This window comes from Schistocerca americana, chromosome 4 (assembly GCF_021461395.2).
Source record: "Schistocerca americana isolate TAMUIC-IGC-003095 chromosome 4, iqSchAmer2.1, whole genome shotgun sequence".
NCBI classification, from domain to species: domain Eukaryota; kingdom Metazoa; phylum Arthropoda; class Insecta; order Orthoptera; family Acrididae; genus Schistocerca; species Schistocerca americana.
In genome coordinates this window covers 620,356,177-620,382,113 of record NC_060122.1, presented here as the reverse complement: position 1 = coordinate 620,382,113, position 25,937 = coordinate 620,356,177, and the positions used below count along the sequence as shown (strand labels likewise).

Sequence of the window (25,937 nt, the reverse complement as noted above, 5' to 3'; positions counted from 1 at the left end):
AAGTAATGAAAGAAGAAAGAGGTATTCACCAGACTAAGTGCAAGTAATTGTTTGATGTCTATACAAATATATATTGCTCCTATCCCAATTCTATTTTATGAGATTGTTTTGTTTTGGTCATTATTACATATCTGAAATTGGTGATACTGTAGAGAAATGATGATTTAGCCAAATTTTAAAACTGTTAGTTAATATAAGTTTCATCACCAACTTAATGTAATGTTATCAGCTGCTTGCTTTACCAACTCATTGGTTAGTTTGCATTTTGTTGTTGTTGTGGTCTTCAGTCCTGAGACTGGTTTGATGCAGCTCTCCATGCTACTCTATCCTGTGCAAGCTTCTTCATCTCCCAGTACCTGCTGCTTCCTACATCCATCTGAATCTGTGTAGTGTATTCATCTCTTGGTCTCCCTCTACGATTTTTACCCTCCCCTCTGCCCTCCAATGCTAAATTTGTAATCCCTTGATGCCTCAGAACATGTCCTACCAACCGATCCCTTCTTCTAGTCAAGTTGTGCTACAAGCTCCTCTTCTCCCGTAGCACCACATTTCGAAAGCTTCTATTCTCTTCTTGTCTAAGCTACGCTCCTGGAAATGGAAAAAAGAACACATTGACACCGGTGTGTCAGACCCACCATACTTGCTCCGGACACTACGAGAGGGCTGTACAAGCAATGATCACACGCACGGCACAGCGGACACACCAGGAACCGCGGTGTTGGCCGTCGAATGGCGCTAGCTGCGCAGCATTTGTGCACCACCGCCGTCAGTGTCAGCCAGTTTGCCGTGGCATACGGAGCTCCATCGCAGTCTTTAACACTGGTAGCATGCCGCGACAGCGTGGACGTGAACCGTATGTGCAGATGACGGACTTTGAGCGAGGGCGTATAGTGGGCATGCGGGAGGCCGGGTGGACGTATCGCCGAATTGCTCAACACGTGGGGCGTGAGGTCTCCACAGTACATCGATGTTGTCGCCAGTGGTCGGCGGAAGGTGCACGTGCCCGTCGACCTGGGACCGGACCGCAGCGACGCACGGATGCACGCCAAGACCGTAGGATCCTACGCAGTGCCGTAGGGGACCGCACCGCCACTTCCCAGCAAATTAGGGACACTGTTGCTCCTGGGGTATCGGCGAGGACCATTCGCAACCGTCTCCATGAAGCTGGGCTACGGTCCCGCACACCATTAGGCCGTCTTCCGCTCACGCCCCAACATCGTGCAGCCCGCCTCCAGTGGTGTCGCGAGAGGCGTGAATGGAGGGACGAATGGAGACGTGTCGTCTTCAGCGATGAGAGTCGCTTCTGCCTTGGTGCCAATGATGGTCGTATGCGTGTTTGGCGCCGTGCAGGTGAGCGCCACAATCAGGACTGCATACGACCGAGGCACACAAGGCCAACACCCGGCATCATGGTGTGGGGAGCGATCTCCTACACTGGCCGTACACCACAAGTGATAGTCGAGGGGACACTGAATAGTGCACGGTACATCCAAACCGTCATCGAACCCATCGTTCTACCATTCCTAGACCGGCAAGGGAACTTGCTGTTCCAACAGGACAATGCACGTCCGCATGTATCCCGTGCCACCCAACGTGCTCTAGAAGATGTAAGTCAACTACCCTGGCCAGCAAGATCTCTGGATCTGTCCCCCATTGAGCATGTTTGGGACTGGATGAAGCGTCGTCTCACGCGGTCTGCACGTCCAGCACGAACGCTGGTCCAACTGAGGCGCCAGGTGGAAATGGCATGGCAAGCCGTTCCACAGGACTACATCCAGCATCTCTACGATCGTCTCCATGGGAGAATAGCAGCCTGCATTTCTGCGAAAGGTGGATATACACTGTACTAGTGCCGACATTGTGCATGCTCTGTTGCCTGTGTCTATGTGCCTGTGGTTCTGTCAGTGTGATCATGTGATGTATCTGACCCCAGGAATGTGTCAATAAAGTTTCCCCTTCCTGGGACAATGAATTCACGGTGTTCTTATTTCAATTTCCAGTAGTGTATTTATCGTCCACGTTTCACTTCCATACATGGCTACATTCCATACAAATACTTTCAGAAACGACTTCCTGACATTTAAATCTATACTCGATGTTAACAAATTTTTCTTCTTCAGAAACTGTTTCCTTGCCATTGCCAGTCTACATTTTATATCCTCTCTACTTCGACCATCATCAGTTATTTTGCTCCCCAAATAGCAAAACTCCTTTACTACTTTAAGTGTCTCATTTCCTAATCTAATTCCCTCAGCATCACCTGACTTAATTCGACTACATTCCATTATCCTCGTTTTTCTTTTGTTGATGTTCATCTTATATCCTCCTTTCAAAACACTGTCCATTCCGTTCAACTGCTCTTCCAAGTCCTTTGCTGTCTCTGACAGAAGTTTTTATTTCTTCTCCATGGATTTTAATACCTACTCCGATCTTTTCTTTTGTTTCCTTTATTGCTTGCTCAATATACAGATTGAATAACGTTGGGGATAGGCTACAACCCTGTCTCACTCCCTTCCCAATCACTGCTTCCCTTTCATACCCCTCGACTTGTATGACTGCCATCTGCTTTCTGTACAAATTGTAAATAGCCTTTTGCTCCCTGTATTTTACTCCTGCCACCTTCAGAATTTGAAAGAGAGTATTCCAATCAACATTGTCAAAAGCTTTCTCTAAGTCTACAAATGCTAGAAACGTAGGTTTGCCTTTCCTTAATCTTTCTTCTAAGATAAGTCATAAGGTCAGTATTGCCACATGTGTTCCAACATTTCTACGGAATCCAAACTGATCTTCCCCGAGGTCTGCTTCTACCAGTTTTTCCATTTGTCTGTAAAGAATTCGCGTTAGTATTTTGCAGCTGTGACTTATTAAACTGATAGTTCGGTAATTTTCGCATCTGTCAACACCTGCTTTCTTTGGTATTGGGATTATTATATTCTTCTTCAAGTCTGAGGGTATTTCGCCTGTCTCATACATCTTGCTCACCAGATGGCAGAGTTTTGTCAGGACTGGCTCTCCCAAGGCTGTCAGTAGCTCTCCGGGGGCCTTGTTTCGACTTAGGTCTTTCAGTGCTCTGTCAAACTCTTCACGCAAAATCATATCTCCCATTTCATCTTCATCTACATCCTCTTCCATTTCCATAATATTGTCCTCAAGTACATTGCCCTTGTTTAGCCCCCCATATAATCCTCCCACCTTTCCACTTTCCCTTCTTTGCTTAGAACTGGGTTTCCATCAAAGCTCTTGATATTCATGCAAGTGGTTCTCCTTTCTCCAAAGGTCTCTTTAATTTTCCTGTAGGCAGTATCTATCTTACCGCTGGTGAGATAAGCCTCTATATCCTTACATTTGTCCTCTAGCCATCCCTGCTTAGCCATTTTGAACTTACTGTTGATATCATTTTTGAGACGTTTGTATTCCTTTTTGCCTGCTTCATTTACTGCATTTTTATATTTTCTCCTTTCATCAATTAAATTCAATATTTCTTCTGTTACCCAAGGATTTCTACTAGCCCTCGTCTTTTTACCTACTTGATCCTCTGCTGCCTTCACTACTTCATCCCTCAAAGCTACCCATTCTCCTTCTACTGTATTTCTTTCCCCCCATTCCTGTCAATTGTTCCCTTATGCTCTCACTGAAACTCTGTACAACCTCTGGTTCTTTCAGTTTATCCAGGTCCCATCTCCTTAAATTCCCACCTTTTTGCAGTTTCTTCAGTTTTAATCTACAGTTCATAACCAATAGATTGTGGTCAGAGTCCACATCTGCCCCTGGAAATGTCTTACAATTTAAAACCTGGTTCCTAAATCTCTGTCTTACCATTATATAATCTATCTGATACCCTTTAGTATCTCCAGGGTTCTTCCATGTATACAGCCTTCTTTCATGATTCTTAAATCAAGTGTTAGTTGTGATTAAGTTATGCTCTGCGCAAAATTCTACCAGGCGGCTTCCTCTTTCATTTCTTAGCCCCAATCCATATTCACCTACTACGTTTCCTTCTCTCCCTTTTCCTACTCTTGAATTCCAGTCACCTATGAATATTAAATTTTCATCTCCCTTCACTACCTGAATAATTTCTTTTATCTCATCATACATTTCATCAATTTCTTTGTCATCTGCAGAGCTAGTTGGCATATAAACTTGTAGTACTGTAGTAGGCGTGGGCTTCGTGTCTATCTTGGCCACAATAATGCGTTCACTATGCTGTTTGTAGTAGCTTACCCGCACTCCTATTTTTTTATTCATTATTAAACCGACTCCTGCATTACCCCTATTTGATTTTGTATTTATAACCCTGTATTCACCTGACCAAAAGTCTTGTTCCTCCTGCCACCGAACTTCACTAATTCCCACTATATCTAACTTTAACCTATCTATTTCCCTTTTTAAATTTTCTAACCTACTTGCCCGATTAAGGGATCTGACATTCCACGCTCCGATTTGTAGAACGCCAGTTTTCTTTCTCCTGATAACGACGTCCTCTTGAGTAGTCCCCGCCCGGAGATCCGAATGGGGGACTATTTTACCTCCGGAATATTTTACCCAAGAGGACGCCATCATCATTTAATCATACAGTAAAGCTGCATGCCCTCTGGAAAAATTACGGCTGTAGTTTCCTCTTGCTTTCAGCCGTTCGCAGTACCAGCACAGCAAGGCCGTTTTGGTTAGTGTTGCAAGGCCAGATCAGTCAATCATCCAGACTGTTGTCCCTGCAACTACTGAAAAGGCTGCTGCCCCTCTTCAGGAGCCACACATTTGTCTGGCCTCTCAACAGATACCCCTCCGTTGTGGTTGCACCTACGGTACGGCTATCTGTATCGTTGACGCACGCAAGCCTCCCCAACAACGGCAAGGTCCGTGGTTCATGGGGGGAAGGTTTGCATTTTACATACCCTTAAAACAATTAATTCTTTTCCTTCTATGATGTCTGTCTGCTTGGCTGTCATCTAAGCTTGTACCATTTAATATGGATGTAAGTTTTGAAATTTGTTGTTTTTCGGGCGGTTAATTTACTTTAAACTGATACTTGAATGTGGCACATCACATTACTTTTTAATAAGGTAGGAAAAGACAGATTGCTATTTACCGTAAAGAAGACACGTCAAGTTGCAGACACACACACACACACACACACACACACACACACACACACACACACACACACACACACACACACTCACTCATGACTGCCAATTCCAGCATATTTTTAAATAAAATTGTTAGTGCATGACAGAGAGCTCCTCAAAAAACGTGATCTAATGCTTTTTTTACACACAGGGCAAATCATTGAGTCTGATTTGTGGTGCACTGCGGTGGCTGTTGGACCACGAGACAAGGTGCCAGGCAGACCTTGAAGCTCAGATGGCAGCCCTGACTTTACAACTGGAAGAACTAGAGGTAAGGAAATAATATAGCCAAGAATAGGATAGCTTGTTCCTTGAATATTATGGTGAACTGCCAGATGTCAAGTGACTCAAATTTGTCAGTTTGCTCAAAATCTCGTGAAACAATATAAGAACCCCGAGGCCAATATACATGCAGCATAAATGCATGTACCTTATCTTTCAGTCTCTCTTAATTCTTTGTATAGTGATCATATAGTAGATTCTCTTTAATACTCTACTTGGCAAATGTGTATCTTGTGGTGTCTTGCAGTTAGGTATTTGTTATAACTTCCTTTGCATGCAAGGTGGTTCTTTAGTGGATACAGGAGTGAGGAAGAGATGCCTTTCATGAAAAGGGAGTTCAGATATTAATATATTCTACATCTGATATCAAATACCAAAAATAATACATGCCTCTTTTGCTGAATTAGCAGCGTAAGTTTGTAATCCTGTACAAAAGATTTATAAATCTGTCACTCTCCAATATAATGTCTATTCAGATGATGTTGAGCCCTGGGTACTATGAAAGTCTGTAAATATTATTCAGATGACAAACACAAAAAATGGGGCTCTGTGCATGAATGTTGAAACTCAAGTACACCTGCCACTGGAGCTCCAGAGGAGGAATGCTTCCTCTCACTGGCACTGGTGTAATCGTTCGTGGCAGGGCCCTCATGCCACAGTGGTAGCTGTAGGAAACATGGCGGCACTCATATTTGAAAGTGCTGCTGACCAGATTACCGGCCAATACCGTATTATTTACACTGTTGTTCTGTTCCATTAGATATTTTATTGTCTGTTGAATATGATGGTGTTGATAATGAGGCTGGGTACATGCAGACTTCCAGTATTCCGTCTCACCCAACAGCTGAGATATAGATTTGCTTTGTACTCTCATTTATTTAAAATTATCTTCAGATTTTGTGTCCTTTTGCAGTCATTTCAATGTCAAAGGGAGTTGAATCTGCAAAGTGATGAGTCCAGTGGAATTGTGTTTGTCATATTGTGACAATCTGGCATGTACAGGTCATACTGACATAGCAGTTGTTGCGAGTAAGGTTTCACTTGTTCATTGGAACAAAATGACTGATATAAGTAAGGCAGCTTCAGATAGTTGTGGGACAGCCTTTGTTGGCTTGCTAACAAATTTTATTGTCTGTATGGATTACATATATTTTATAAAAATGAACGGTTTTGATTTCCTCAGACCATCTTCACATCAGAGTATGTAGACTACAAGAGTAACCTGTCAGTTTATATATACAAATTTACATGTGTCATCTTATAGCAATGATGTAGACTGTAACTTTGTGTATAGAAACTGATGGGTTATTCTTGTAACTAAAATACACAGAGCATTACAGTCTGGCCCTCTTTGAATTTCTTTATACTTGTAGGGTTTGAAGCTCAATGCCTGAAAAAAAAATGTATTTATATATATATAAATCTCTGAACATCATCCTTGAAGATTAGAAGATTTACAAGCACTAGTAAGTACTAAACAATTCCACCTAATTAACATGACTTCTGGTAACTGAGTGCATAGTGTAAAAGTCATACAATCGTAGATGAAGAAATAAATTAACAAATATTGAATCGTAATTTTTTAATAAACACATATTTTAATTTTCAGTTACTAATTGCATGAAAATAAGAGTATTCACAGTAAATTAAAATTTGATAGTAAAATGTTAAACATTAAATGAATCATGAATTTGCAAAATGACTTTAAGTCCACATTTTCATGGTTTTGAGTTATGGGCACAGTAATGTTCCAATACCCAACATGCATCACTTAATACCAATGAGACTTTAGTCCCTAATTTCTGTACATTATTTCCAGTAACAGAACATTATTGTTTACTGGTAAAACAGCCTTAGTCCAGGACTTAAGTAGTTTTGCTTGTGAGGTAATGATAATTGTTAACATATTCATGTATAGCTTCAATTTGGTAAAATGTCTATATTACTCTTTTGCTTGGTACACCTGTGATATGTTAGTTGAAAACGAAAATGGCATCTGAAAGCAGGTCTTTATATATTGGTGTTGTTGAAAATGAAGAAAATAATGTCCAAAAAAGGAGGAAAGGAATGAAATGGGCTGTAGAATACAAGAGAGCTACAATAAAGCATGCTAAGGTTAAAGGTTTTGAGCACGTAAATCATGTGAGGAAGTTAGTTTCAGCTAGACAAACAGGACCTACTTGTGGGTAAGCAATTTGGATTTAATTTTGTTTCACAATATTGTTGTACACAATGTTCTTGTACACATCATGTAGCTTACTGAGACTGGTAATTATTAGTAATGCAGACTCTTGTTTATAAAAAATTGTCACATTTCAGATGCAGGAAACAATGCCTTAACTTGATTTCCATAAATGCATTGTTAGAAGCAGTTAGTTACATGAACAGTTTTGACACTAAGAATGAACAAGGGACAAACTGAAAGTATTGCCATAAAAAGATGAAGAGGAAGGAAAGACGAGCCTGGTACTAGGGCAGCTATGTTCAAATATTATGTTAAAGATTCAGACGAGCAGATAGAGGTGTGTAAGAAAGCCTTCCTCAGTGTTTATTATGTTACCGAACCCAAGATGAAGAGATTGTGTAGGTTGCTGCTTGGTAGCAAGTCTCCTAAAGGCCAATGTGGAAAACACAAACCAGGGAACGCAAAAGAGGCTGATATACTTGCTACTATTCATACCGATAATGCGTCATTTCCAACTAAACAAACCCACTATGGAAAAACAGATGTTTTATACTTAAACAGTGAACGAACTGTGAAAACTAAGCATGAAATGTTTCTTTTCAAATATCCTGATAGTAATGTGTCTTACCACTATTATCACAGATATTTCAATAACTATTTTCGTTTGAGATTTGGTAGGCCCAGTGTAGACACGTGCATTACGTGTGAAGAACTGAATGTTAAAGTCATAGGGACTGCACTTAATGATTGTGCTAAACGTGGACAGACTCTACACATTGAAGGACGTGTATGAACACATAGTCAGCTGTAGTGCTAAAGGAAATTTTACAGTTACAATTGGTGAAAATGAGGATGTTTATGATTACAACTGGTGGTCGCATTATTACAAAAGAAATGCAAATTTCATAGAGACGTCTGTTATGGACGTTCCTAGAGATAAAACAGTTTCTTTCACTGTTTCAACTTTTATGGTATCCTGCTTTTCTGCAGAACAGATCGGAATAGTTGTGGCAAAACCATTCATAGAAGGAATAATTCAACATTCTTTCATCCTTGGGCCAACATATCCGCACGTACCAGAACTATCACAGAGACATGCTTATCCATATGGTATGTGTCCAATCAGTGAAAATAAAATTATTAAAGATATATGCAAAATTGTCAAGTACATTACTGACTGTAATGAATCCAAAGCATTTTATGAGATAATTGTAGCTTGGGAAACAAAGGCAAATGAGTAAAATTGCAATTTTGTTTTGGAAATTTTGTCCTGTATGTTTATTTCCCTGGATGATTTACTGTTCTGTGTATTCTGAATGTGTTTTTCAATTAAGAAAATACATTATTATGCGTTTATATGCCAGAATTTTATTACATAAGAAGCAAAACTGAAGTTAATTTGAAAAATGACTTAAGTCCTTTTTTAAACCAAAATTTGAACATGAAGTAAGTACAAGGTCATGCTTTTGTAATGACAGTCTTATGTAGTTTTGATGTATGTAACATATAATGCAATAATTTATTGCAATATTCACTTCAGTAAGATAATAGACAGTTTTTTGTTGTTTCTGAAAGTGCACCTCTAAGGACTTAAGTCATTTTGCAAATTCACGATTCAAATAGAAATTGAAATACTTTTTCTTATTTCTAGATATTGAACAGGATTATTGATTTATACAATTTCTTCTCATTTAACAATGTGGTGTTTCACAGGTCTGCATCAAATTTTAGTCAATTTTCATATGAGCAGTAATAAAAAATAAGAAGGTGTAATTTAATTAAAATTATGATTAAATATTTGTTACTTCATTTCCATTTGATAATAAGTATCTGAAATCTTGTTGAAAAGTAATCCCTCAAAGTCTTTTTATGTTGAAAGTCTTAATTTTTTTGCATAAAACAATCGTTACTAACATTCTACAACTTTGTTATTCATGTCTACATATTTCCAGCCCTTTGCTGTTAGAGGGCTCTGAATTGTAACATGTGACATAGTGTTGTTTAATGTAACTATGTCGGTGCGAGAGAAACAGAGTGCTGTAATCAACTTTCAAATTCTAAGAGTTTGTCCACACATGGAGCACCCTCTCCTTCAACATGACAATTCTAGGCCAAATGCGAGTGATGCAACATCTGCAACAATCAGTCAAGTTGGGTTGTCTGTCATCGCTCAAGCTCCATAGATTCCCAACGTGGCCCCATCTGATTTTCTTAGGGCTTCACTTTGATAGTGATGAGGTGGTGCAAGCGGAGGTGAGGTGACAACTCCATCAACAAAGTCAAAATTCTACAGTGACGGTATCAACAAACTGATCTCTTGCTGGGAGAAATGGTAACTATGTTGAGAAATAAATATGCATACGTGAAGAATAAACATGTAGAATGTTAATAACATCTGTTTATTTTATATTGATTTAAGAATTTGCACATAAAAAATCTGGAGGCATTACTTTTCAGCACACTTTCGTAGAATCTTAAAAAAGTAAAAAAAAAAAGAATCTGCTGCTAATCAGATTGCAGTACTTTCATGATACGTAGCTACCAGCAGTTATGTTAATTGGGTGTAATTATTTTGTACTTAACAACTATTGGAAAACTTCTAAACTCCAAAGACTTTTTTTCAAGTTATTTTGAGAATTGTGTTGTACAGTTTTAGAAAATTAATGTCTGGGTGCTGAACTACAAATCCTACACTTACGAAGAAAATCTAAGAGGGCCGGTATGTAAAGTCTCCTTATCAGATCTGAAGGCGGTTTGATGAAACCAATTTTACAAATATTTGCAATGTAGATGGACAGTAAACTTTTTGGACAACTGATATTGGGTTTTCTCCAGTAAAGGACAGTATGTTATCCATCTGAAGTATTGGCTTTGGTGTGGGTTGGGAGGATTGGCTCTCACTGAGAGTGTACCCTGGGGAGAGGAGGGGGGACACAACCCTCCTCACTCTCGCAGACATTTTCATTGCCTGAGAGTCCCTAAAAAGTCTTCATGAGACAGTCGCAAGCTTTTTTATGAGAAAAGACTTCTCACGAAATGCATACATTCATATTCAGCAAGGCACTGATAATCATGTCGTAGAACACTATAGCTGACACCAACACCGCCACCAGTACTGTTAAACTCCCTTCAAAGTAATATCAGAATGCAGAGATGTATTTACATTCTGTGACAGTTACTTTTGCTCTTAGAGTATTGATGTTTTTCATTGTCACCACCACCACCACCATCGGTGTTCTGCCATAGGATAGGTCTTCACATGTAGCTCTCCATGCACTCTTGTCATTTGTGACCGTCTTTGTTTTCTCATAATTGTTTCCTATCTTTATACTATCCACAACCTGGTTTCTTCTGTGTCTTCTTCTTCTGCCATTCACTGTTCCCTCATAGCGTTCATTCTCTTCCAGTGTCCAAGCGAACAGTGTTTCCTATACCTGATTATCTTTATAATTTGTCTCTCTTCCCCGACTCCTCTCAGCACCTCCTCCTTTCTCACTTTTACTCATGTTATCCCTTTCATCTTTCTCCAAATTCATGTCTGAAACGCTTCTGTTCTTATTTCTTCCTCTTTTCTCAGTGTCCACATCTCAGCTCTGTATAATGCCAAGCTCCATATAAAGCACTTCGCCAGTCTCTTCCTCAGGTACTTGTACATGCATCCACATAGAAGCCTCCTTTTCTTATTAAATGCGTTCTTGGTGATCACTGTACGTCTTTTCACCTCCTTATTACATCTCATGTCACCTGTAATTATACTTCCTAGATATTTGAAAGCACTAACTTATTCTGTATCTTTCTCTCCTAACTTTGTAGTTCTTCTTGCACTTATCGCCATACATTTTGTCTTTTTCTCATTAATTCTCATTCAAATTTCCTCACAGGTGTTATTTCATTCTTTTAATATTCTGGTCATAGTTTTTTCGCTCTCTCCCAATAACACCATATCATCCACAAACCGGATACATTGTAGTCTCCTACTACCAACACACACTCATCTTTTTCATTTTAAACATTTCTGAATAATATGCTCCAAATTTGTTTTGGAGAGACAGCAGCTGTGTTTCACTCACCTTCCAATTGTAGTTTCCTCTGTCATCTCATTCCCAATCTGTGTTTGTATTTTCTGTTGTAGGTATGGGTTCTTAAACAGCCTCCTACCCCTCCGGTCAACAACATTCTTCCTTAAAATGTCCATTAATTTATTCCACTGTACTTGATCGAAGGCTTCATCCAGCTCAGTGAAAACGGTATAAGCTTCACTTTCCTCTTTCAATGTATCTCTCACCTATCATTCTCAACAGTCCAACTGCATGTCTTGTACCTTTTCCTCTTTTAAATCCATACTGTTTCTCTGCAATACTTTGTTCCAGTCTTCTGTGAAGTCTCCTATTTATCACCCGTAGTAGAACTTTTGCTACGAGGGAAATCAAACTTACAGTTCTAAAATCCTCATATTTCTTGTGATTGCTTTTCTTCTCAATTGGTATGATTACTGCTGAGAGAAAGTCATCTGGCTGTTTACCTTTTTTATACATCTTATTACATAGATAAGTTAGCTCTTTCACACCACTACTCCCAAGACTCTTAAACACCTCTGCGGATAATCCACCAGTTCCACTTGCTTCGTGGTTCTTCATCTCTCTTCAAGCCCTTTCTACTTCTCCTTCCAAGATGCAGCATCCTTTGTCCTATTCTATAACTCGTGTCTAATTTTTGTTACTAATTAACTGTTCTAATTTTTCAGTATTGAGATTTTACTTCTGACTGTCAAGTGTTCATACGTAGTTGTTTTCATATACCCTTTAAGTTTTTTTACTTCAGTATTGAGAAATTAAATTTAATTTTTAGTTAAAAATTCACACAAAATGTATGTTTTAAACTGGTGTATTACATTTACAATGTTTAATATCCAGGCAGAAAATGCAGTTGACTGGTTGGGTCAGCAGGCTCAAGGAGTGGAACTGAGAAACAAATTAAACACGATTGCACGGCAACTCAGTTCTATTCACAAGAGAGAGGAGAAGTTGCGCAGCCTAAGGAACAATGTCAAAAAGGTCAGATAAATTTCTTAAAATGTATGACAAACAACAATTAATAATAATAATAATAATAATAATAAATCCCGTGGAGGCCCGGGAAAAGAATCGGCCTCCGGTATGTTCTGCCAGTCGTAAAAGGCGACGAAAAGAACAAACCACTAATAGGGCTAACCCCCCTTTTAGTGTGATTAGTTGGTTCAGGGCAGAACTAAAGAAGCCTCGGACAAGTGCCGTCATGGTCGGGGACGACGCTTGAACCCTATGCCCGCCCACAATGGTAACGAAACTGCTAGCCAACTGGAAAATGATTTAAATCCAAATAGAGGTGTTTTGCAGGATATGCTTCCTGCAACCACCCTAGAAGGAAAACAAAGACAGAGGATGAGATGGTCAGATGAAGTTAATCGACACCTCATGTTCTGTTATTACCAAGCAACAAACCTAGGAACCAACACAACTGGATACAGATCTCAAGTATACACAACATTCATTACCAGATACCCAGAATTAAAATTTTTAACAGAACAACGATTAGCTGATCAGATCCGTGTAGTAATAAAAAATAACAGGATACCCCAGTCAGAATTAGAAAACATCAAACAACAAGTACAACAAATACTGGAACAAAATAATGTGCAATCAGAAGAAGAAGAAAATACAGTAATGGACTCAAACATCCCAGAGCAAACAAACAAAGAACAACACGCATCAATTAAACAATCAGAGGAAAACGAAATCTTAAGACAGCCACCAGAACAAGCACAAATAGAACAAGAAGTGACACATGTTAGATATAGAAGAAAAATTTCAGCTGACATATATAGTATACAAAGACACAAATACAGACATTAGACCATTCTTGCAAAGACCGCCAAATAACCCACAAGTCGAAACAACAATAAAAACTATCAACACAATCATACACAACAAAATAAATGAAAACACAACTATGGAAGAGTTACAACTACTGGTTTATGTAGGAGCACTCACTACACTAAATATACACACTAGGCAGAGATCAGAACAAACCAACACACAGAAGAAACCCACAAAACCAGCATGGCAACACAGGCTACAGATCAGAATAGAAAAACTGAGAAAAGACATCGGACAGCTAACACAATTTATAAGAAATGAAATCTCGGGAAAAAAACGAAAAAAGTTAGGTAAAATCTCACAACAAGAAGCGACAGAGCAATTAGACGAAAAGAAGCAGAAATTACAAGCATTGGCCAAACGACTTAGCAGATACAAAAAAAGTGAAAATAGAAGGAAACAAAACCAAACATTCAACACAAACCAAAAGAAATTTTACCAGACAATAGATAACACACACATAAAAATAGACAATCCACCAAACATAACAGACATGGAACACTTCTGGAGCAACATATGGTCAAACCCGGTACAACATAACAGGCATGCACGGTGGATACAAGCAGAGACAGACACATACAAGATGGTAACACAAATGCCTGAAGTGATAATTTTGCAACATGAAGTCACCCAAGCAATTAATTCTACTCACAATTGGAAAGCCCCTGGAATAGATAAGATAGCAAATTTCTGGCTAAAGAAGTTCACCTCAACACATTCACATCTAACTAAATTATTTAACAGTTACATTGCAGACCCATACACATTCCCTGATACACTTACACATGGAATAACTTATCTGAAACCTAAAGATCAAGCAGACACAGCAAACCCAGCTAAATATCGCTCCATAACATACCTACCAACAATATACAAAATATTAACTTCAGTCATTACACAGAAATTAATGACACATATAACACAGAACAAAATTATAAATGAAGAACAAAAAGGCTGTTGCAAAGGAGCACGAGGATGTAAAGAGCAACTGATAATAGATGCAGAGGTGACATATCAAGCTAAAACTAAACAAAGGTGATAATTTTGCAACATGAAGTCACCCAAGCAATTAATTCTACTCACAATTGGAAAGCCCCTGGAAAAGATAAGATAGCAAATTTCTGGCTAAAGAAGTTCACCTCAACACATTCACATCTAACTAAATTATTTAACATAAAAACAAAGATGAGGTGACTTACCGAACAAAAGCGCTGGCAGGTCGATAGACACACAAACACACACACAAAATTCAAGCTTTCGCAACAAACTGTTGCCTCATCAGGAAAGAGGGAAGGAGAGGGGAAGACGAAAGGAAGTGGGTTTTAAGGGAGAGGGTAAGGAGTCATTCCAATCCCGGGAGCGGAAAGACTTACCTTAGGGGGAAAAAAGGACAGGTATACACTCGCACACACGCACATATCCATCCACACATACAGACACAAGCAGACAGAAATATGTCTGCTTGTGTCTGTATGTGTGGATGGATATGTGCGTGTGTGCGAGTGTATACCTGTCCTTTTTTCCCCCTAAGGTAAGTCTTTCCGCTCCCGGGATTGGAATGACTCCTTACCCTCTCCCTTAAAACCCACTTCCTTTCGTCTTCCCCTCTCCTTCCCTCTTTCCTGATGAGGCAACAGTTTGTTGCGAAAGCTTGAATTTTGTGTGTGTGTTTGTGTTTGTTTGTGTGTCTATCGACCTGCCAGCGCTTTTGTTCGGTAAGTCACCTCATCTTTGTTTTTATATATTTACTTTTCCCGCGTGGAATGTTTCCTTCCATTATATTAAATTATTTAACAGTTACATTGCAGACCCATACACATTCCCTGATACACTTACACATGGAATAACTTATCTGAAACCTAAAGATCAAGCAGACACAGCAAACCCAGCATACATTGATTATCAAAAAGCTTTTGATAGTGTACCCCACTCATGGTTACTACAAATATTGGAAATATACAAAGTGGATCCTAAATTGATACAGTTCCTAAACATAGTAATGAAAAATTGGAGAACCACACTTAATATCCAAACAAATTTAAATAATATCACATCACAGGCAATACAGATTAAGCGTGGAATATACCAAGGAGACTCATTAAGTCCTTTCTGGTTCTGTCTTGCTCTGAATCCACTATCCAACATGGTAAATAATACAAATTATGGATACAATATTACTGGAACATACCCACACAAAATCACACATTTGCTATACATGGATGATCTAAAACTACTGGCAGCAACAAATCAACAACTCAAACAATTACTAAAGATAACAGAAGTATTCAGTAATGATAAATATGGCTTTTGGAACAGACAAATGTAAGAAAAATAGCATAGTCAAGGGAAAACACACTATACAAGAAGATTACATATTGGTAACCACAGCGACTGCACAGAAGCGATGGAAAAAACAGATCCCTATAAATATCTAGGATACAGACAAAACGTAGGAATAGATAATACAAATATTAAAGAAGAACTAAAAGCAAAATATAGACAAAGACTAACAAAAATACTGAAAACAGAATTGACAGCAAGAAACAAAACAAAAGTTATAAATACTTACGCTACACCAATATTGACCTACTCATTTGGAGTAGTGAAATGGAGTAACACAGACCTAGAAGCACTAAATACACTTACACAATCACAATGCCACAAATATAGAATACATCACATACATTCAGCAACAGAAAGATTCGCATTAAGCAGAAAGGAAGGAGGATGGGGATTTATCGACATAAAAAACCTACATTATGGACAAGTAGAGAATTTAAGAAAATTCTTTCTAGAACGAGCAGAAACTAGCAAAATACACAAATGAATCACTCATATAAAAACATCGGCTACACCACTACTATTTCATAACCATCTCTACAACGCTTTAGATCACATAACATCAACTGATACGGAGAAAGTAAATTGGAAAAAGAAAACACTACATGGCAAGCACCCGCATCATCTAACACAGCCACACATAGATCAAGACCCATCCAACACATGGCTAAGAAAAGGCAATATATACAGTGAGACAGAAGGATTCATGATTGCAATACAGGATCAAACAATAAACACCAGGTATTACAGCAAGCATATTATTAAAGATCCCAATACCACAACGGATAAATGCAGACTTTGTAAACAACAAATAGAAACAGTAGATCACATCACGAGCGGATGTACAATACTAGCAAATACAGAATACCTCAGAAGACATGACAATGTAGCAAAAATAATACATCAACAACTTGCCATACAACATAAACTAATAAAACAACACGTTCCCACATACAAGTATGCACCACAAAATGTTCTGGAGAATGATGAATACAAATTATACTGGAACAGAACCATTATAACAGATAAAACAACACCACATAACAAACCTGACATCATACTCACCAATAAAAAGAAGAAATTAACACAACTAATCGAAATATCCATACCCAATACAACAAATATACAGAAGAAAACAGGAGAAAAAATTGAAAAATACATCCAACTGGCTGAGGAAGTCAAGGACATGTGGCATCAGGATAAAGTTGACATTATACCAATTATACTATCAACTGCAGGAGTCATACCACACAATATCCACCAGTACATCAACACAATACAGCTACATCCAGACTTATATATACAACTACAGAAATCTGTAATTATTGATACTTGTTCAATTACCCGAAAGTTCCTAAATGCAATGTAACATATACCGTACAGTTAAAAGGAAGTCACGCTTGATCGAGGTCCGTGTCATTTTCCATTTTTGACGAGACATAATGTCTGAGAAAAGAAAGAATAATAGTAGTAGTAGTAGTAGTAGTAGTAGTAGACTCTTTGATGAGTACATGCTTGGCTATGTGGGCCCCCAGCCTTTGCAGTGCTGTTTTCATTTCTGTGCTGCATGGTATAATACCTGTTATTCTTTTCTCATCCCTTGGGGACCGAGTCATATGCCTTCTTTGGGAAACTGAGGTTTTTGGTAAAAGTGTTTATAGATTTGTCCTGCCTACACGTCTTTCTTTCATTCTCCTTGTTTTCTTACCCTTCTACTGCTTCGGTGTTTGAGGTCTCTCTTTTTCCTTTTTTCCTTCTTCCTCTCTGTGCATTCCTGCAAGCCGGCCCGTGCATTTGATGCGTATCAGGTGACTGGGTACCGCGTAGTTCCCAGCCCCGGGTCGACAAGTAGGGCTCGTATGTACCCCCCAGGCTCAGCGAGGGGTTATTGCCTGAGCTGGTACTATCCTCTATGCCGATTGGTCCTTCTGTCTTTAGTCCGAGAGGTGTGACCTGAGATGTCGACAATCACATAAGGTGGATGAGGCCTCTAAGAGCCCGCTGCCTCACCTGGGAAAAAGTGTATTTTTTAACTGGGACATCCGGGAAAAATCCGGGAATTTTTTTTCCTTGTCTACGTGTAAACCCTGGTTACTGTTCAGCGTGTTCGTCATCCCGAGTGATCTATTCTCTCTGACACATAGTCGAGTGATCGTTTCTCCTGTGTCGTTTGTTTGGTAATACCTATCCTGTGTGTGCTGGCCTCTTTCGATTAACACCACTTCCCTTGTATTGGCAACAGGTAGAATACCTTACATACGCTATCCTTACTTCTGCGGAATGTTGCATACCTCACACCTCTTTCTTGCCAAGGCATGCCCATGTCCCCTGATGGAATGATGCATGCCATGGTGCAATCCACATGCAGATATGAGCTATCCTATCTGTTATAAACAGCTATGTGTGCAGTGTCATTGCATTTTCAGGGATAGTGAAAAGCCAATTAGCTTTCTTTTCAAAGCTCTTTTAACAGTTTTACTCCCCCTTCTGTTGTTTGGGGGTAATCTCCAGCAGCTTTCAGGAAGTGCGGTTCATTCCCCAGTTCCGCGTCTGACCGTAGCAAACAATGTCATTGTAGACCCTCTTTATATCTCCAACACCTTGGGCCGATATTTTGTGGACATTTCGAGTTCCACCCATTACCATCCTTCCGTCCTCCCTCTGAAATGAGCGGCGGAGGCAAGGACGATATCTTTCTCCTCCTAGAATTGTGAATGTTACAATATTGCTTGTACTATGAGGGAAGTTAAATATGCATGCTCTTCATCCCGTTCTACGTCACGTGTCGTATGCTCTGAAGATCTGCTCTCATTGGCTGACGAGATCACTTGACGTCAGCTATGATTGGCTTACTAAAGCGCATCGCAGTCTCAATTTCATTGGCTTCTGCTTTTCCATTGAGAAGACTGTCTGTATGAACTTTTGGTGGCACTGGGAGATTCTTCCTCTGTCCCTATTTCATGACCCCGTCCTTCTTCCATTTGTTGAAACTACGAATTTCTTGGGGCTATGTTTGACAGGAAACTGTTGGTCTTCTCACATCTCTTACCTGGTAGTTTGCTGTACTCTCTCCCTCAATGTGCTAGTGTTTTATGCTGTACCTTGTGGGCAGTGGACCACACCGTCATCCCCTACTTATACTGGTCCCTTGTCCATTTGAAACTGGATTATGGATGTATCATATATTCATCCCTACATCCGTCTATCTTATGTCGTCTTAACACCCTCCAATTGCCACTGGTACCTACTATACTAGCCTGTTGAGAGTCCTTATGCTGAGGCTGCTGACTTACCAATGTCCTACCAGTGGCACGTTCTCCTCAGTCGTTACGCGAGCCGTCTGTCTTCTGTGCCTGGTCATCCATCCTATGCTCCCTTGTTTGACGATTCCCTTGACTGCTAGTATGGGCTGTACGTGTCTTCTCTGTTGCCTCTTGGATTTCACTCTCATTTGCTGCTTCGACAGCTTTGCTTTACACTTCCTGCCGCATTCGCCATGGGTACGAGTTCTTCACTGCCCTGGCTTTGTGCCGGGGTAAGTGTTCATTTTGGACTCCATTCACTTGCTAAGGACCCTACTCCTGGCCTGGTGTATCGCAACGATTTTCTCACACTTCACATCCAGTTTGGGGGCAGTGTCTACATCTACATCAACATCTACAGCTATGTGATTACTCTGCTATTCACAGTAAAGTGCCTGGCAGAGGGTTTAATGAACCACCTTCAAGCTGTCTCTCTACTGTTCCACTCTCGAACGGCGCACGGGAAAAATGAGCACTTAAATTTTTCTGTGCGAGCCGTGATTTCTCTTGTTTTATCATGATGATCGTTTCTCCCTGTGTAGATGAGTGCCAACAGAATGTTTTCGCAATCGGAGGAGAAAACTGGTGATTGAAATTTCATGAGAAGATCCCGTTGCAAAGAAAAGCACCTTTGTTTTAATAATTGCCACTCCAATTCACATATCATGTCTGTGGCACTATCTCCCCTACTTCACGATGACACAAAACGAGCTGCCCTTCTTTGTACTTTTTCGATGCCATCCGTCAGTCCCATCTGATGTGGATCTCACACTGCACAGCAATACTCCAGAATAGGGTGGACAAGCATGATATAAGCAGTCTCCGTAGTAGACCTGTTGCACCTTCTAAGTGTTCTGCCAAAAAATCGCAGTCTTTGGTTGGCTCTACCCACAACATTACCTATGTGATTGTTCCAATTTAGGGTATTTGTAATGGTAATCCCCAAGTCTGTGTGACTTACCGTGTAATCGAAATTTAGCGGATTTCTTTTAGTACTCATATGGATAACTTCACACTTTTCTTTATTCAGGTTCAGTTGCCACTTTTCGCACCACACAGATATCTTATCTAAATCATTTTGCAATTAATTTTGGTCATCTGATGACTTTACAAGACTGTAAATGACAGTATCATCTGCAAATAATCTAAGAGGGCTACTGATATTGTCTCCTATGTCATTAATATAGATCAGGAACAATGGAGGGCCTATAACACTTCCTTGGGGAACGCTGGATGTTATTTCTGTTTTACTCAATGACTTTTCGTCTATTACTACGAACTGTGACCTTTCTGACAGGAAATCATGAATCCAGTCACACAACTGAGGCAATATTCCATAGGCATGCAGTTTGGTTAGAAGATGCTTGTGAGGAACGGTGTCAAAACCTTCTGGAAATCTAAAAATATGGAATCAATTTGACATCCCCTGTCGATAGCACTCATTACTTCATGAGTATAAAGAGCTAGTTGTGTTTTGCAAGAACAATATTTTCTGAATCCGTGCTGACTACGTGTCAGTAAACCATTTTCTTCGACGTATTTCATAATGTTCGAATACAGTATATGTTCCAAAACCCTACTGCAAATTGACGTTAGTGATACGGGCCTGCAATTCAATGGATTACTCCTACTTCCCTTTTTGGGTATTGATGTGACTTGAGCAATTTTCCAGTCTTTTTAGGTACGGATCTTTCTGTGAGCGAGCAGTTGTATATAATTGCTAAATATGGAGCTATTTTATCAGCATACTCTGAGAGGAACCTGACTGGTATGCAATCTGGACTGGAAGCCTTGCTTTTACTAAGTGATTTAAGCTGCTTTGGGACACCGAGGATATCTATTTCTATGTTTCTCCTCTTGGCAGTTGTTCTTGATTGGAATTCAGGAATATTTACTTCACCTTCTTTGGTGAAGAAGTTTCGGAATATTGTGTTTAATAACTCTGCTTTAGTGGCACTGTTATCAGTGACCTCACTGTTGTTATCGCGCAGTGAAGGTATTGATTGCGTCTTGCCACTGGTGTGCTTTATGCATGACCAGAACCTCTTTGGGGTTTCTGCCAGATTTCGAGACAGAGTTTCGTTGTGGAAATTATTGAAAGCATCGCACATTGAAGTACGCGCTACATTTCGAACTTCTGCAAAACTTTGCCAGTCTTGGGGAGATTTTGCGTTCTTTTAAATTTGGCATGTTTTTTTCGCTGCTTCTGCAGCAGCGATCTGACCCATTTTGTATACCATGGGGGATCAGTACCATCACTTATTAATTTACGTGATATATATCTCTCAATTGCAATCGATTCTATCTCTTTGAAATCATTCCATAACTTTTCCACACTTACGTGATCATTTCAGAAGGACTGGAGCTTGTTTCTTAAAAAGGTGTTAAGAACATTTTTTCAGCTTTTTTAAATAGAAGTAGTTTGCGTTTCTTTTTGATGGTTGTAGGAATTACAGTATTCAGCCTAGCAGCTACTGCCTTGTCGGTAATTCCTGTATTCGTCGTGATACTCACTATTTGTCCAGGATTATTTGTTGCTAAGAGGTCAAGTATGCTTTCGCAACCATTTATGCTTCGAGTGAGTTCATGCACTAATTGTTCAAAATAATTTTCTGAGGAAGCATTCAGTACAATTTCGGATGATGTTTTATGCCTGTCGCTGGCTTTAAACATATAATTTTTCCAGCATATTGAGGGTAGGTTAAAGTCACCACCGACTATAATTGTATGAGAGGGGTACCTATTTGAAATGAGACTCAAGTTTTCTTTGAACTGTTCAGCAACTGTATCTTCTGAGTCAGGGGCCAGTAAAACGACCCAATTAATAGTTTAGTCTGATTGTCAAGTATAACCTCTACCCATACTATTTTGCAGGTACTATCTACTTCGGTTTCACTACAAGGCCACCACCAATTGTATTTAATCTATCCTTTCTGAACACTGTTAGATTGTTAGAAAAAATTTCTGCTGAGCTTATTTTGAGCTTTAGCCAGATTTCTGTACCTACAACTATTTGAGTTTCAGTGCTTTCTATTAGGGCTTGGAGCTATGGTTCTTTCCCAATAAAGCTATGACAATTTTCAACTACAATACTGATCATTTCTACAACAAACTTACTGTGTTTTACCTTTCCCCTTTTAGACGGATGCCCTTTCTGTGGTTCCCTGAGGCCCTCTAACCTAAAAAACAGCCCATTCCCTCCCACACAGCCTCCGCTACCCGTGCAGCCACTTCCTGTGTGTAGTGGACTCCTGACCTATTAAAGGGAACCTGGAAACCCCCCACTTGATGGCACATGTCAAGGAATCTGCAGCCTACACGGTTGCAGAACTGCCTGAGCCTCTGATTCAGACCCTCCACTCGGCTCTGCACCAAAGGACCACAGTCGGCTCTATCGATGATGCTCCAGATGGTGAGCTCCGCCTTAATCTCGCAAGCAAGACTAGCAGCCTTTACCATTTCCGCTAGCCGCCCAAAACCAAAGAGGATCTCCTCCAATCCAAAGCGACATATGTCACTAGTACCGACATGAGCCACCACTTGCAGTTGGCTGCACCCTGTACTCTTCATGGCATCCGGAAGCAGCCTTTACACATCTGGAATGACTCCCATGGAGTGCATACTGGCTTCCTTCCCCTCCTTGGCAACCATGTTCCTAAGGGGCCCCATTACGCCCCTAACGTTGGAGCTCCCAACTACCAGCAAACCCACCCTCTGTGAACGCTCAGATCTTGCGGGCTGAGAAGCTTCCTCTGGGAAAGGGTGGATGACTGCATCCAGCTCCAAAACATCATCAGCCACAGATAACGCCAGAAACCTGTTTGCCAAACGAACTGGGTAGGCCCTACGATCGGCCCCTCGGAAGTTTTTCGCTGCTTTACAGACTTTGGAATGATCTCCCACTCAACCACTGGTGAGTGGTCAACCTCAGTGCAGTCAGTACCCGGGGCGGCCACAGCAGTGGACTGAACAGGAGACACGTGGGATTTGGCGATGATCCTTTTCAGTATCACCTTCTGGACCAGTGCTTGATTTTTACTGTGGAACACTACGTCCTATATCTGGCCACCCAGTACATCCGGCAACATGTGCTTCCAAATTGTGTCATCTGCTCAGATTCTCTCTGTGCTCTTCAGAGCCTTCACAGGCTGTACTCAGTCCACCCTTTAGTACAATGGATCCAAGTCTGCCTCCAATAACTTATGGTGGGGGTAGCCAATGTGGTGTTCCTGTGGTTCCTGGTCACATCAGGAAACGAGGCTGTTGATGCTGCTGCCAAGGCTGCCCCTCTTTTCCCTCAACCTGCTAATCATTCTGTTCCCTTGGATGATCTTCATGTCACAGTTTGTCGCCGTGTAGTTTCACTTTGGAATGCACAGTGGTCTTCTCTCCAGGGGAACAAACTCCTGGACATTAAACCTCTCCCAATAGTGTTGTAGACTTCCTCTCAGCCCTCACGTTGCAAGGAGGTCATTTTAGCCTGGCTTCATATAGGGCACTGTCGTTTTAGTCACCATCATTTATTAAGTTGTGACCCTGCCCAACTCTGTGCCTACTGCTCTCAACTCTTGACAGGTCGCCACTTTCTTATCTGGTGCCCATTTTTTAACTGTTTACATTTATGCCTGAGTTTGCCATTTATTTTATCAGATGTTTTAGTGGGTAATACACATTCTCTCAATAGCGTCTTACTTTTTATTCACTGCAGCGGCCTTTCGAAACAAATTTGATCACCCCCTCCCACCCCTCCTCGCCGGGACCTCCACTATCTCAATGATATTTTGAGAAATTTTCCCTAGGGACTTCCTTGTCCTTAGCTGCTCCATTTTTTAAAGTTGCATGATTGGGTTTTACCTTTTTCACTTCAGGCTTTTATTTAGTACTGTTTTTTCTTACGTTATGATAGGGGCACATATGACCTTAGCAGTTTTGGGCTCTAAAGAACCAACCAACCAACCAACCAACCAACCAACCAACCTGCCTTTGATGGGGTGGGTGATGCTTGTGACCGGACTGGAGTAGGTGGTGGTGGGAGGATGTATGGGACAGGTCTTACATCTAGGTCTATTACAGGGATCTGAGCCATGAGGCAAGGGGTTTGGGGGGGGGGGGGTTGTTTGGGTGAGGAGACCAAACAGCGGGGTTATTGGTCTAATTGGATTAGGGGAGGATGGGGAAGGAAGTTAGCCGTGCCCTTTCGAAGGAACCATCCCAGCATTTGTCTGGAGTGATTTAGGGAAATCACGGAAAACCTAAATCAGGATGGCCAGACGCGGAATTGAACCGTCATCCTCCCGAATGTGAGTCCAGTGTCCTAACCACTGCACCACTGCTTGGTCAAGGGGTCGGGAGCAGGGGTTGTGTAGAGGTGGACGAGGATGCTGTGTAGTTTTGGTGGGTGGCAGAATACCACAGAGGAGGGCAGAGGGATGGGAATGATAATGGGTAGGACATTTCTCATTCCTGGGCACGACGAGAGGTAGTTGAAACCCTGGTGGAAATTGTGCACGGTTGTTTCAGTCCTGGGTGGTACTGATCCACGAGGGGAATGCTCCTCTGTGGCTGGACGGTAGCACACACACACACACACACACACACACACACACACATATACACACACACACACACACATACACACATACACACACACACACACACACACACACACACACACACACACACACACACACACAAGCTTCGACTAAAGTGGAAGGGTGAGCAATGGGCACAGTGAATTCTATTAATTTTGTGTTGATGGCCAGGTGGAATATGCTGCAGGCAACATATGTCCACAATCACAGCTATAGCCATTCACCTCTACATCTGGGAACATCCAGGCAGCTTTTCAGCAAGCTGGAATAGAGGATGTGGTAACACTAAAATAAAAGATTCTTCCTTAGCTTTCCATTCTACCCTGTGTACCTTTGAACTCTGGATGCCACAAGTTAAAAAAGTGCTTCATCGGTTTCATACTTTTTATTAATTTTGTAGTTGTTGGAACACTAATTCCATTAATTAAATTATTCAAAAATAAAAATAGTTCTTATTGCACATACAGGTGTACTAAAAATTTATTTACCTTTACATAGTCTCCCTTCAGTGCTTTATAAATTGCTTCACACGTTTCTGGAATTATTTTGGTTAATGTACAATAGGATGTTTGAGTGCTTTGTTGTAAGTAATAGTAGCTCTCTCCTGTATCAAGAAATCCTAGTGTCACAGTTTGCCCATCTTCTGCAGGTACAGCATTTCTCGAGAGAGTATTGTGTTTTGTATTATGAGATGCCACTTAACTGAGCAAATATTGAAATACATTGTAATCCATTTGTAAGTAATTTGTATATAAGACTTGATGTCCTCCACTTGCATCTCTCGTGACAAATTTTGCTGAATGCTTTTTCTATTTTAATGTAATACCTATGACTACATCCAAGTATGTTTCCTTTTTTTCTGCAGCTTTTCTTCCAAATAGACACACAATGCAATTGTCATACTAGCAACTGCAGTGCATAATAACAAGTTGTTATACACCATCTTGAAATCTGACAAAAATCTGGCGAATATTTTATCATATTTCTTTGCCAAAGAAGCTATCTTTCTCGGATCACTACTTTTGTTGTACTGAATCAGTGTGGATGTCATGCACGTGTCCTATTAGAACTGCACAGGTGTGTCTGCACCACTTTACCAGTCAGATCAACCTGATACCTGCTGAACATGCTTAAGATTCATCTGCGTATCAGTTTATTGATTTATTGTAGCAGCAACAGATGACACTCCAGTGATA

At 40.4% G+C, this 25,937-nt stretch overlaps 1 protein-coding gene across 3 annotated transcripts in view; it reads left to right on the top strand.

The window, feature by feature from the left end:
* Positions 1 to 25,937, top strand: part of LOC124613242 (ATP-dependent DNA helicase DDX11) — a 166,510-nt gene that overhangs the window by 13,496 nt on the left and 127,077 nt on the right. For 2 of the 3 annotated variants that reach the window (XM_047141919.1, XM_047141918.1), the window contains exons 2-3: positions 5,278 to 5,397; positions 12,507 to 12,647. In XM_047141919.1, the coding sequence (XP_046997875.1) occupies positions 5,278 to 5,397; positions 12,507 to 12,647 (261 nt within the window). Of the gene's footprint in view, positions 1 to 5,277; positions 5,398 to 8,583; positions 8,704 to 12,506; positions 12,648 to 25,937 lie in introns of those variants that run through there. The other variant, XM_047141920.1, reaches the window with a different exon arrangement.